Genomic DNA, 14,090 nt, shown 5'->3' on the forward strand with positions numbered 1-14,090 from the left:
AAAATTCCAAGACTGCTCGTGACCTGACGTCAATCGGAGAATTGAACACAGAGATCCAATTTGTAGTGTTCATGATCTTACAGATATTAAATTTACATCTCCTGTAACTGTTTCAAACTAAATCTTGGTCAAACATTTTTTTCCCAATGTTCTCATCATCTTTGTTTTAACTAACAACCTAGAAAGAAAAATGAAGCATTTTCTGTTGCCTATAGAGTTGTAAACCCAAGTTAATTAAAAGAAACTGGTATTTTAATTGGTTTTTTTTGCCTTGTTACAATAAAACAGCTAATTTTCCAAAGTTTCTCAGGTTTAACTCCAAAAATGGCATCATCATTTTAAGAAATGGATCAACAGCAATAACAACTTGCATTTATACTGTGTCTTTAACATAGTAAAACGTCCTAAGGCACTTCACAGGAGCATAATTAGACAACAAAAAACATTGACACCGAGCCAAAGAAGGAGACATTAAGACAGATGACCAAAAGCTTGGTCAAAGAGGTAGATTTTAAGGAAGGTCTTAAAGGAGCAGAGAAGCGGAGAGGTTTAGGGAGGGAGCTCCAGAGCCTAGGCTTAGAGAACTGAAGGCACGGCGGCCAAGGGAGGGGCGATGAAAGATCAGGTAGAAATTGGACTTAACTCAAAATAACCTCGTCAGTGCATGGAACTTTGACTTTTTGACACATTTTTAAGACCAAAAACTTGGTGAGAAAGATAGTCAATGTCAAAGGACTACATGAGAAAGATGAGCTTCAGTGGGACAAATGGCATTTTTGCTTCTGTAATTTTTCTTATGCTCTTTTTAATAAAGAACTGAAAAATAACTGGGTAAAAAATGTGGGAAGAAATCTTTACCATGCTTCATTTTCACTAAAAATAGTTTAGTTTATTTAATGTGATTGATTCTCATACTGCTTGAATTCATCGCACAACAGTCTTAGATTGTATTTCAAGTCAATTTCAATTACATTTTAGCAATTTCTTCAGAGCACGTTATCTTCAAATCTTTACATTTAAAGAAAAAGAATTCAGTCGAATTAAAAAGCTGAGTGTGTGCCAATGAACAAAGGTTATGTTTACCAAGGATGCTGTCACTTCTCTTCCAGGAATGCCCACCTTGAAGAAGTTCTGCTCTTCTCTCCGATGGGATTTCTGTTTGTCTCTTTTACCTTGTTCACCCTCATTGCTTTTTGTTTCCCTTCTCATGTTTGATCTGGTTTCTTCTAAAACTCGCTTTCACAGCCACATCTCTTTCCCCAGCAACTGTCTCCAGCTCCGACACCAGCATCCGCGGTATTTTGCTTTTGATTTTAGGTTTACCAAGGGTCATTTACGATCAGATCTGAACTTCAAACTAGTAATTCAAAAGCTTTTTTGACAATACTCACTTATTGTGCAGCCAGACAATTTTAGGCTTGGGGTTCCCCTCAGCTCGACAGGTAAAGTAGACAGTATTTCCTAAGGTTACATCCACATCCTGGGGCTCTGAAGTAATGCGGGGTCTCTCTGGAAAGAAAACAGTTGCATTTCACATATTTAAACTGTACTTATTAAGAACAAAAATATTTCATTTCAGGTCATTCACAGTTTTACCCTTGAAGATGGTATTTTTGTCATGTAACTAAATGTTAGTAATGGAGAGCGAAGCACTAGTCTTGACAGTACAGTTTGTGACTTCCTGCTTGCATTCTTTTTTCTACTGGAATAAGCAAACTTGCCCTGGTTTGGCCGTTCCGTTTTAACCAACCAAAATCAGTTAAATCTATATAAACCCACTGAGGTCATTGTTTACTGTATGAAAAATGATTTGAGAAATAAGAATATATGAAAATAGCACAATAGTAGCAATGTTTTACTTAAGGCTCAGTTGTACTGCTACTTTCATGTCATTGCCGGTGTGCATCAAGACAAAATGGGCAGAACAACACTGGAGTCAGGCTCTGATCTAACCCCAGAAGGCGGTGAAGTCAAGCAGTGTGAACTTTCCTCAGAAATGACCTCTCACAGTGCTTGCTCCCACTCTCCCAGTGGTAACCACATGCAGATGATAGAGTTAGGATAGGTTGATGTCACCCGTCCTGAATTCCGTGACTTTCACCTTCCCATCCACCATTGAGAATGTGTGCCATTGTTTAAAAGGCAGAGTTTGTCGGGATCTGTTCATCTTCCAGGCCCCACAAAATTAATCTGAGCCACTGCTGCCCCAAGCTCCCCCTCCTGCACTTGCAAATCTGCCCCCCCCCCTTTCAGGACTTACCTTTCTGCTAGAGGAGTCGGCCCAATATTGTGCCAGCCTAAATCTGGCGAGCTGCATCAGGATGCCCGTTTGAAGTGGGCACCTCGCCGGTTCTATTCAAATGAGGCCCGGCCCTTGAAATAGTTCAGGTCTTCTGTTGCACCTCCTGATCAGCCAGCCCACGATTTCTACCAGTTGGCCAACCAAACGATAAAACACCCCCTTACAGTTCAGCACAATTAGTGAGATAGGATTCAAGGGTTGCACAATGGGCTTCCCAATGGAAATCCCACTTTATATGTTCTATATGGTGGAGGAAGAGGAGCAGATTAATTAGACAGCATGAGAGGAGAGCCAGACCATCCCAGCGCTACCCTTCCAGCAGGATGTATCGATCCAGGTGCACTTTCTGAGACCTTTCCCAGGAGCTCTGGCTCAGGAGGCTGCGTTTCAGTTAGATCACAGATCAACCATCATCTTATCAAATGGCGGAGCAGGCACGAGGGGCTGAATGGTCTACTCCTGTTCCGATGTTCAGTTATAAAGTGTTGGAGTAGCTCTTTCATTGTTGCAGCCAGATCTGCAAGCAAGGTCCACAGCATGTACAGCTCTGACTGCGGCACAGAAAGTGACCACTGCTGTCAACCTTTATGCCACAGGGTCATTTAAGTGTGCCACGAGGATTTCTGTCAGATTAGCCGGGCACTCCTCTATAAGGCAAGGTACTAATGTCCTTTTTGCCAGGGTAGTTCAATTTCTACAATTTGACAGTGCTCCCAGACAGATGACTCATCAATCTTTCAGAATTGCAGGATTCTCCAAGGTTGTGGGGCTAAAGATTGCACCTATGTGGCATTGCATGCCCCAAATGTAAACCGCCATATTTACGTGAACTGCAAAAGCTTCCATTCCATAAGCGTGCAGCTCATTTGCAATAACACACAGAGCTTCTTGCACATGAAGTCACAACATGCTAAGAACTGTCATGATGCTTTTACACTTCAACAGTCCAGTGTATCAGCAGGGCAAGGGTCAAGATGGCAGGTGATCAATAAAGAATACCCAATACTCCCATGGCTCATGATGCCTCTTCGTAGGACCACCACTACTGTAGAGCAGCACTACAATGAAGCACATATGAAGGCATGGATAAGAATTGAGCCAACGGAATGCTCAAAGGAAGGTTCCGGTGTCTGGAGGGGACCCGGGTACCTTGCAGTATATGCTCAGCACCATCTCGCGAATTGTGATAACATGTTGTGTGCTTCACAATTTTGCAATCAGGAAAGGACTAATGGTAGATGTTCCAGAGCATGCCAGAGAGCTTAATGGTGACATTGATGATGTTGTAGTGTGAAGAACAGGAAGTAGGTATAGTGGCAACAGTTGCTAGATAGCTAGAGACGGACTCTTTCGGGACATCTTCATAGTTGAGTAAAGTACTATTATTTGCAAGTCTTGGTCCATCTCACCAACTTCTCTATGGTCTAAATAAAATCCTTGCTCCTCGCAGCTAGCCATCACATCCTAATTGTGAGCCTTAGCATCAGCATATTACCTGTACTCCATTGTCATACAAGAGAACCAAGCAGTCCTTACAAGAAATATTCCAGTGATTTGTAACAACTATTTACAAAAATATTATTTGGTTCGGTCACTACGCACATCCATTGTGACCACACAACCTATTCTCTGCGCTATTCTATTACTTCTTCTATGTGCCACCTGCTGCAAAATACTGTGAGCCTCTTGGGATGGAGGTGGCCCTTCTCTCAGAGCTCCCAAGTCCTGGGATGGACACAGGACAGGCTGACTCTTTGTCATGGGCTGCTTGGCAGCCTGGTCCTGCAAACATGAAGGCTTCTGTGGGAGCTCTTCTATGCTGCTGCGGTGAGGGTAAGCAGTCTCTGTGGCATGCACACCAGCTTCTCCACTGGTACTGGGAACAGGATTCTGGTTAATAGCGATCAATGAGATAATGAATCTCATGGAATCAGAAAGATCCTTGCATCCCCGAGAGAGATTCAGCTATATATTCCTTTAATCCCTCTGAGATGCTTCCCTGTACACTTTGCACTTCAGTTGACATTGACCTCTCCCACGGTTCCCCCAAGACCTGCAGCTCTTCATTCAGTGCCCCCACATTGAGCCATATGGAAGTTCTGCGTTTGATTAGCTACCACCCGTTTTGCACCCCTGCCAAAGTTGAATTTCACCCCCAAATTTTCCAGGCTCTCTGGCATAACTAACCCCCGACAGACAGGACTCCTGTCCTTGTCCCACAAGCATAATTTAAATTAGTTGAAGCCGGGATTTCTGATAAGATCAACCTTCTCCAATTTCAGGGGGCATAAGTCACGCTCTACTGCATTTATGCCACTACATCAGGGTCCCAGGAATTTCCAGGCCTAAACATTTACTGGTCCAAGCACACGTATGCAGGAGCTCTCTCCTGGTGAGTAGAGTGTGACAATCCCACCCAGTCTACAATATAACAATGGTCCTGCTAGTTTAGCTTCACACTCTGCACCTTCTGGTCTTAGACAGTAGTACAGTATAACTGCGGCCCTAACTAAAAACATCTGTTACAGCTCGCATGCCATACTCATTACTGCTTTTAGTGAACATAAAGAATAATAGTTTGTGCAATGGTACAACGAAAAGTTGGGACTTTTACTTGCCAATGGAAACTCAGCTAATTTATTCATCTAAATCTGAAGCGCTACAGCATTGCAAAGTAATGTTGAATGGGGTTTTGAGTCACGTACTAGCTGGCAATGATGACTTAATGATGGTGTGTAAAGAGAAGTAAGGGATATGGAACCATGCTACAGATAGAGCTTTTGTTATGTTTAAGAATGTACACAGCTGGTACTGGCATTGGCCCAAGCAAAAATTGGAATGAATGTTTTTGTAAAAGAATTTTGGTGACTGAAGATTGAAATGTACTATCATGGTGTAGACAACAATCTTACTTCTACTCAGCACAATAGAGGATACTTTCAGATGGGGAAGAAAATATTTTGGAGATAAATTTTAGTAACTGAGCTTTGACAGGGCTTTTTTATTTAAGACTATAATTGTATCTCTGCTAAAAGACATCAAATAGTACTTTCAAGGTTGGGAATAAATTTACTAGAGTCTGAAAGCGCTTTGAAATCTCAGTAATTTTACAGTTGGAAATGTGCTGAGGGAATACTGGCAGCTGACATTTGGCATTTCTATATCTTTACAATGCAATGTTGCTGCTAATAAAGAACTAGAAAAGACTTTAAAAGGAAAGGGCGTTCTGCTGAATTACCACACAATACTAATTACACCGATTAGTAACGTAGCCTCTCAGTCCTCACTTTTTCAAACTGCTCGTAAAGGATAGCCTGGGAAAAGGCATTTCGTGCAAAATTCTCTTTACAATAATATCATAAAATTTCTATCCAGTGACATCATTCTTGAGGACAATAGATTGTTGGCAATTCTCTCAAGTTACACGGTCAGTTGAAAGGAATTTCATTATGTCACTGGAAAGGGTAACTTTTATTATTTATTCACAGGATGTAGATGATGCTGGTAAGATCGGCATTTATTGCCCATCCCTACTTGCCCTGAGAAGGTGGTGGTGGGCGGATCTGACCCTAGTAGTTCTTGAACCACTAGTTTTTGTGGTGATGTTAGGTAGAGTGTTTGAGGATATTTACCCAGCAACAATGAGGGTGATAAATGTCCAAGTTCGGATGATGTGTACCTTGGAGGGGAACTCAGAGCTGCTGGCATTCTCGTGACATTGCTTCTCTTGTCCTTCTTATTGATAGTGTTAAAGGAGCTGGGAAGGGCTGTCAAATTAAGCTTGGTAAATTGCTGCAGTGTATCCTGTAGATAATACATACTGCAGCCATAGTGAAATTGGAGGGAGTGGATGTTGAGTCCCATGTCAATCAAGAAGACTGCTTTGTTCTAAATGATATCAAGCTTCTTGTTTGTTGTTGTGACTGTGCCAATTTGAGTGAGTGGTGAGTACTCCATCGCACTCTTCACTAGAGCCTTATAAATGGTGGCGAAGCTTTGAGGGGTCAGGAGGCACTCATCGCTGAGTGCCCAATTGCTGCACTATTCTTGCAGGCATAGTTAAGCTTCTGATTAGTGGTGATCCTCAAGATGTTGATGGTGGAATACAACACAATGACTGTGGAAGGATATGGGGAGGTGGCTGGGCCTTTTCTTGTCAAAGGTGGTTATTCCCTGGGTTGTTGCCAGGGATCATAGCTCTCAGCCACATCTTGATTCCTTTGATCAACAGTTTAAAGCATAAAAACCACAGTAATAATAGAGGATTGAGAGACACTGGCAAGTATACCGGTACCTCCTTTCATAATATATAGAATTGTGTGTGGACATGATCTGCATTATCATTGGCACAGTTAATACAATTCCTCTTGTGCCAGATCCATAAAATATGAAATGCATATTTCTCACTTTCCTTTGGATAGGGTTATTCAGTACAATAGGGAACTGTTGCCATTTTGTGTTTTTTTGCCCCATGTTTTTCATTCAACAGTCTGATGACATAAGTAGACCACACTCTGTATGATCTGAAATCTACATTTACTTCTCTTCCCTAGAGTGGACCCAGAGACTATCATCTGACTGTGTGGTTTTCTGTTTTGCTCTCACACTCACTTTAGATAGGTGAAAATATTACACACAGACCATCAGTTGACAGGCTAAAACAAAGAATCATAAAAATTAAAGCATAGAAAGTTATTTGATCTACTGCGTCTGTGCTAGTGTTAGATCTTCAACATGAGCCATCTAATCTAATCCCATTTCTCTGCCATTTTCCCAAATGCCTCAATAACCACTGCAATAAATTTCACAAAATAAATCTGACTTTTTGTTTTTTCTAGCGATAATGGGGACTTTATTAGCCATTGCGGCTTTCCCACCAAGTGAAACTATCCAGAAGAAGAGTCAGGGCCAGAAGAAGCCCAAAGATATAAGTTTTTAATCTTGACTTTTGCCTTCCTTGTGGGGCTGGGAGGAGCAGAAGTGTTCCATCCAGCCCCACAAAAATATCTTAGGCCCCAGACCCCACTCCATTTTTGCTTGATCGCGAAGCTCCCCCAAAACTCCCTCCCCACAGCTTACCTGAGTACTGGGGACCGTTCCTCCGGTACGGGCCGGTGGTCTCCAGCCGCCCGTTATTTCCCTCCCACCCGCCGGCCAACTGCTGCTTCCACAGGTTTCGGGCAGGCAACTGGCCGGGGGCATGCAAATGAGGCCTGGGAGATAAAATCATCCGGGCCTCAGACCAGCAGGGTAAAAGGGGTTTGGCGTTTGCCCCAGATCCCGCTTGCCCAATTCACACTCCGAGTTAAAATCAGGGTTATGTTCGCTGTTGTTATGGCGTCAATTGCAGCAACCTTGCTTTAATGTACATTTGAAAACTGCCACTTCTTCGCATGTAGCACTCTTATGTGACCCATGACCTCTGGCTCAGAGGCAAGAATGAATCATAGAATCAAAGAAAGGTTACAGCAAGGAAGGAGACCATTTGGCCCACCGAGTCCGTGCTGGCTCTATGCAAAAGCAATCCAGCTAGTCCCACTCCCCCGCCCTATCCCCGTAGCCCTGCAAATTTTTTCCTTTCAAGTACTTATCCAGTTCCCGTTTGAAGGCCATGATTGAATCTGCCTCCAACAACCCCTCAGGCAGTGCATTCCAGATCCTAATCACTCGCTGTGTAAAAAAAAATTTCCTCAGGTCACCTTTGGTTCTTTTACAAATCACCTTAAATCTATGTCCTCTGGTTCTTGACCCTTCTGCCAATGGGAACAATTTCTCTCTATCTACTCTGTCTAGACCCTTCATGATTTTGAATACCTCTATCAAATCTCCTGGCAACCATTCTTTTCCAAGGAGAACAACCCCAGCTTCTCCAGTCTATCCACGTAACTAAAGTCCCTCATCCCTGGAATTATTCGAGTAAATCTCTTCTGCACCCTCTCTAAGGCCTTCACATCTTTCCTAAAGTGCGGTGCCCAGAACTGGAGACAATACTCCAGTTGTGGTCGAACCAGCATTTTATAAAGGTTCATCATGACTTCCATACTTTTGTATTCTATGCCTCTTTTTAAAAAGCCCAGGATCCCGTATGCTTTCTCAACCTGCCCTGTCACTTTCAACGATTTGTGCACATATACCACCAGATCTCTCTGTTCCTGTACCCTTTTTAGAGTTGTGCCCTCTAGTTTATATTGCCTTTCCTCGTTCTTCCTACCAAAATGTATCACTTCGCATTTTTCTGCATTAAATTTCATCTGCCATGTGTTCACCCATGACACCAGCCTGTCTATATCTTCTTGAAGTCGATTACTATCCTCCTCACTGTTTACTACCCTTCCAAGTTTTGTGTCATCTGCAAATTTTGAAATTGTGCCCTGTACACCCAAGTCCAAATCATTAATATATATCAAGAAAAGCAGTGGTCCCAGCACTGACCCCTGGGGAACACCACTGTACGCCTCTCTCCGGTCCGAAAAACAACCATTCACCACTACTCTCTGTTTCCTGTCCCTTAGCCAATTCTGTATCCATGTTGCTACTGCCCCCTTTATTCCATGGGCCGCAACCTTGATGATAAGCCAACCATGCGGCACTTTATCAAATGCCTTTTGAAAGTCCATATACACCACATCAAATGCATTGCCCTCATCTACCCTCTTTGTTACCTCATCAAAAAACTCTACCAGTTTAGTTAAACAGGATTTGCCTTCAACAAATCTGTGCTGGCTTTCCCTAATCAATCCACCCTTATCCAAGTAACTGTTAATTCTGTCACGGATTATCGTTTCTAAAAGTTTCCCCACCGCTGAGGTTAAACTGACTGGCCTATAGTTGCTGGGTTTATCCTTACACCCTTTTTCGAACAAGGGTGGAACATTTGCAATTCTCCAGTCCCCTGGCACCACCCCCATAATCTATGGACATTTGGAACATTATGGCCAGTACCTCTGCAATTTCCACCCTTACTTCCCTCAGCAACCTAGGATGCATCCCATCTGGACTGAGTGACTTATTTACTTTAAGTACAACTAGCCTTTCAAGCACCTCTTCTTTATCAATTTTTAGCTCATCCCGTATCTCAACTATATCTTCTTTTACTGAGACTCTGGCAGCATCTTCTTCCTTGATAAAGACAGATGCAAAGTACTCATTTAATACCTCAGCCATCCCCTCTGCCTCCATGAGTAGATTTCCTTCATGGTCCCTAATCGGCCCCACCCCTCATCTGACTACCCATTTAATGTTTACATGCTTGTAGAAAACTTTTGGATTCCCTTTTATGTTGGCCGCCAGTCTATTCTCATACTCTCTCTTTACCCCTCTTATTTTCTTTTCCACTTCCCCTCTGAACTTTTTTATATTCTGCCTGGTTTTCATTTGTGTTATCAACCGGATATCTGTCATATGCCCCTTTTTTCCATTTCATCTTACTCACTATCTCTTTTGTCATCCAGGGAGCGCTGGCTTTAGTTGCCCTACCTTTCTGCCTCGTGGGAATGTGCCTAGACTGTACCCGAACCATCTCCTCTTTAAAGGCCGCCCACTGTTCAATTACAGTTTTGCCTGACAATCTTTGATTCCAATTTACCCGGGCCAGATCTGTTCTCATCCCATTGAAATTGGTCCTCCTCCAATTGAGTATTTTTAATTTAGAGTGGTCCGTGTCCTTTTCCATAGCTATTCTAAACCTCATGATTTTATGATCGCTCCTTTCTAAATGCTTTCCCACTGACACTTGCTCCACTTGGCCCGCCTCATTCCCTAGAACCAAGTCCAGCAATGCCTCCTTCCTCATTGGGCCGGAAACATGCTAGTTAAGAAAGTTATCCTGAACACATTTCAAGAATTCCTCCCCCTCTTTGCCCCTTATATTATTATTGTTATCCCAGTCTATATTAGGATAGTTGAAGTCCCCAGTTGTCACTACTCTATAGTTTTTGCACCTCTCAGTAATTTCCCTTCAAGTTTGCTCCTCTGTATCCTTCCCACCAGTTCGTGGCCAACTGTTCCAAGCTGACACGTGCAGTTTCACGCTGACACTTGCAATATCTAAATAACTTGAAGTTCCCAGCATAGTTATCCAGCCAGGACTACTTATTGGAAATTTTAAAATAATTTTTTATAAAATTCATAATAAAGCTTCACCTGCTCAAAATTATAAGGAATTATCATACTCTCATTTAAATAAATTGATAGATAACCTGTAACCCTCGTACTGTTCAAAGTTAAAGCCACAAAGACAATGGCCTAGAAATTAGATTACACCGTTCACCGTTTTATAGGTGTAAAATGGGTGCCTAAGGGTCCGATATGATAGTGGCATGCGCAACAGATTCTGCATCGGAAGTGCACCGGCCGATATATTGATAAATGCTCCTGCATATGCAGACAGGGGCCCTCAAGCCTGTTTGAGGACCTCTGCAAATTTTATTTGCTATTAACCGCAGCATGTACGGCTCTTTAGCCTGGGAGTGGAGTCATTTTAATGAACTGAGAAGCATTTGGAAGCAGGGATCAATAGACAAGCATAAAAGAGCAAGAAATTCGTGTGTAACACACTGGTGCCCGAGTTTCCTCTAACTTTTATGCTGGGTATTTGCTTCACGCCCCGATAATACGTGACTCTGAGTGTAAATAAACATGAAATTCCACCCCTATATATATATAATGAAAAGGGCCCCAGGTTTTCTGGTCATTGCTCATAACTAAAGCCTCTCATCACTGACATTATCTAAGTGAACCTATTCTGATATCTTTCCTAAAGTAAGACACAAAACCAAACAATATTCTAACTGTGACCTAACCATTAATTTGTATAGGTTTACCATTACCTCTCTGCTTTTGTAAAATATACCCCCATTCATAAAGCTTAGGATCTCACATATTTTTTCAACAGCTTAATCAACTTGTCCTGCAACTTTTAGAAATCTGTAAACCTGAGTGCCTAATTATGTCTGTTCCTCTATTCCCATTATCTCCACTAACTCTATTATTCTTGCCCAGTGTCTGTACTCTTCTATGTGCAGCATCTTGGGACAAACATGAATGCAAGTTGTCACTTTAGGAGGCTTTTCAAGACAGGAACAGAGGTAGAAAGGTAAACTGGTCTAAGTGGAGAATTTCAGGGCAATAGTGACTGAGTGTTCAGCATTCAATGGTTGGTCAGTCGAAGCGAAGAAGAAGGAATATTCTGCACCCAGAGGAACAGGCAGAGATGCATGGCTGGAGAAGATTGTTTAGACAGGGTGGGAATGTGGCCGTGCAGGGATTTGAAGACAAGGACAAAGATCTAGAAATCAATATGCTGGGCCAGGAGGTGACGGGCGTGTGGGAAAGAATATAGGTTGCAAAATTTTGGTTTGGCTGAAGCTTGTGAAGAGTAGTGGAGGTAATATGGGCATATTTTAAAAATCAGTACTTTAAGTGACACTGGCATAGACCAAGGCTTCAGCAGCAGTGAGGAAAAGATTGATTTGAAAACGCACAACATTCTGGAGTTGAAAAAATCCACAGGTGAGCTAAAAAGCTCAGCAGGGTTGAACTAGATGCCAAAGTTGTGGACTATTGGAATTAGCCTAAGAGGGAAGCTGGGAGGATGATGAACTCAAAGCTAGAACTTATAGATGCTGGAAGCAGCTGGAAAGGATAGCTTTGATTTTGCTGACGTTGAGCTCATTCAAGCACATAAGTACACAGATACACAATTGAGCAGGAAATTCTGTCACAGACAAGCAAGGGAACATTTCAATCTCTTCTTATAAGAGATTCTTTTGAACTACGGTGCTGGCTAGATGGACCAAAATAGTCTTTTCTTCCCCTATACATTCCTATGCAACAGCATCAGCTGTGATCCTTCATCCACTAAGATAACAGCCCAATACTGCTGGCGGCCATTGTTAATACAACCCCTTCACCTGTGGCCCTCAGGAGGCTTCCTGCTCCATGTCTCTGTGTCTCCATTCATGGCCTGGCTGGCTGTAGGGTATTAACCAAAGTGGGACTTAGCTGATCCCTCTGCTTTCATTGCTCTCTACCTCAAAAGGTAAGGGAATACTACTACAATGGAGACCTATTCTAGCTCTCATAGGGCAAATGAAAAGACTCTAATTAAGAGGACTATTTGTTGAACAGTTTTACCTTTTCTTTCTCTTCCTGTGTGGAAGTGCCTGCCTCCACTTGACAGCTGCCCACAGTGACATGGATAATTAGGAGATCACAATGTGGGGAACTGCATATCCATTCACACCATGGTGCAGTCTGTTGTAGCATTCCAGAGAATGACCTTCAAGCAAGGTTGGGATTGTAGTCCTTGACAAAAAGGCAGTGAACAACAATGATCCAGATGGTGTTCCAAATCATAGGGGCTGCGCATGTCACAAACTGATCATAAATGACTGAAGTGACCATTTTAACATATTTTATCTTTCTCAAGAGGAAAAGCACTATCTAGTCAAAATAGTACGATAGTTGTTACATTACTGGAATATTTATCCAGGACTGGACTAATAATCTAGAGAATGTGTTTAAATCCCACCATGCAGTTTGAGAATTTGAATTCTGTTTAGAAATATCCGGAAATAAAAAGCTTGTTTCAGTAAAAGTGACCATGAAACTATCAGATTATCACTAGAACCCTACTGGTTCACTAATATCTTTTTGGGAAGGAAACCTGTCGTCCATACCTGGTCTGGCCTATGTGTGACTTCAGACCTATACCAATGTGGTTGACTCTGAAGTGGCCTAGCAAGCCACTCAGTTGTATCACTGCTACCAACAGTACAAGAAGAAGGCTCACCACAATTTTGTCAGCCTAGCCAGCGACACCCACATTCCGAAAATGAATTAAAAACAAATAATACAATTTATTAATGGCAATAACCACAGATAGAGTGGAAATGTAATCCATATTCAGCCTTACAAATGAGCAATGAAAAAATACATAAAATACACAAAATGTAAAGTTCCTCTATAGCTAAATCCTGTAAGTAGAGTAAAAGATAAAGGGGAAATGTGCATGGAATCATATCGACCAACTTGTTCAATCTCCAGAGTACAAATCTGTTCTACCCTCTTTTCCCTGGGTGATGACTTTCACTGTAGCACAGTTCAACTCACTGTGGCACAGTTAAACTCACTTCAGTTCAAGAGGTGCTCACAGATTATTCCCCTCCCTTGAACTGTAGTGTCCCTGCCTTTGCCCTGGCTGAGATCAGCTAATGCAGCGCAGACTTGAGATTGAACCTGCGACCTTGTTGATCGCTTTTGCTCAGTTCCTTATTGGGCAGGCAATTTACCAATTGAGCCAACAAGGACACTTTTTTCATTATTTCTAATGCACCCCTCTGAAAACATGAACAACCTTTCTGACAGTATCCAATTGGAAAATGACAGGATAACTTCTCCTCACTATTTCCTGAAGCTGTCTGAAACAGCTTCCGTCAGATCTTCACACCTTGGTTTGTATCAAAAATTCTTAGTAGGCTATTTTAAAAGGGCATTATCTTTATAAACAAAATCTTCACTCCCCCAAAAATAAAAGATTTACTCAACTTATTTTTCTTGAAGCCAGTGTCCCTTTAATAAAAGTGACTGAAACCAAAATAATCTTGAAGCTGTCCCAATGTCTATTTTGTTTATTTACAGGCATATGTGTAGTCTGATGAACCTAGTCAAACTTGCATTTGCTCAGGTTTCTGATCTGGTTTTTCACTCATTCTTACAAAGCATATCAGTCACACAGAGCAGGAGACGTGACTTAAATTCCAGTGTGATTTATATGCAGCAATAACCT

General features: G+C 42.1%; 1 protein-coding gene across 1 annotated transcript in view; it reads right to left on the reverse strand.

Annotated features, from left to right (window-relative positions):
- The window catches only part of LOC137314905 (peroxidasin homolog), a 573,760-nt gene that overhangs the window by 209,003 nt on the left and 350,667 nt on the right, over positions 1-14,090 (reverse strand). Inside the window, exon 8 of the mRNA XM_067979924.1 lies at positions 1,392-1,509. Within this exon, the coding sequence (XP_067836025.1) occupies positions 1,392-1,509 (118 nt within the window). The remainder of the gene's footprint in view (positions 1-1,391; positions 1,510-14,090) is intronic.

This window comes from Heptranchias perlo, chromosome 3, assembly GCF_035084215.1.
Source record: "Heptranchias perlo isolate sHepPer1 chromosome 3, sHepPer1.hap1, whole genome shotgun sequence".
NCBI lineage: Eukaryota > Metazoa > Chordata > Chondrichthyes > Hexanchiformes > Hexanchidae > Heptranchias > Heptranchias perlo.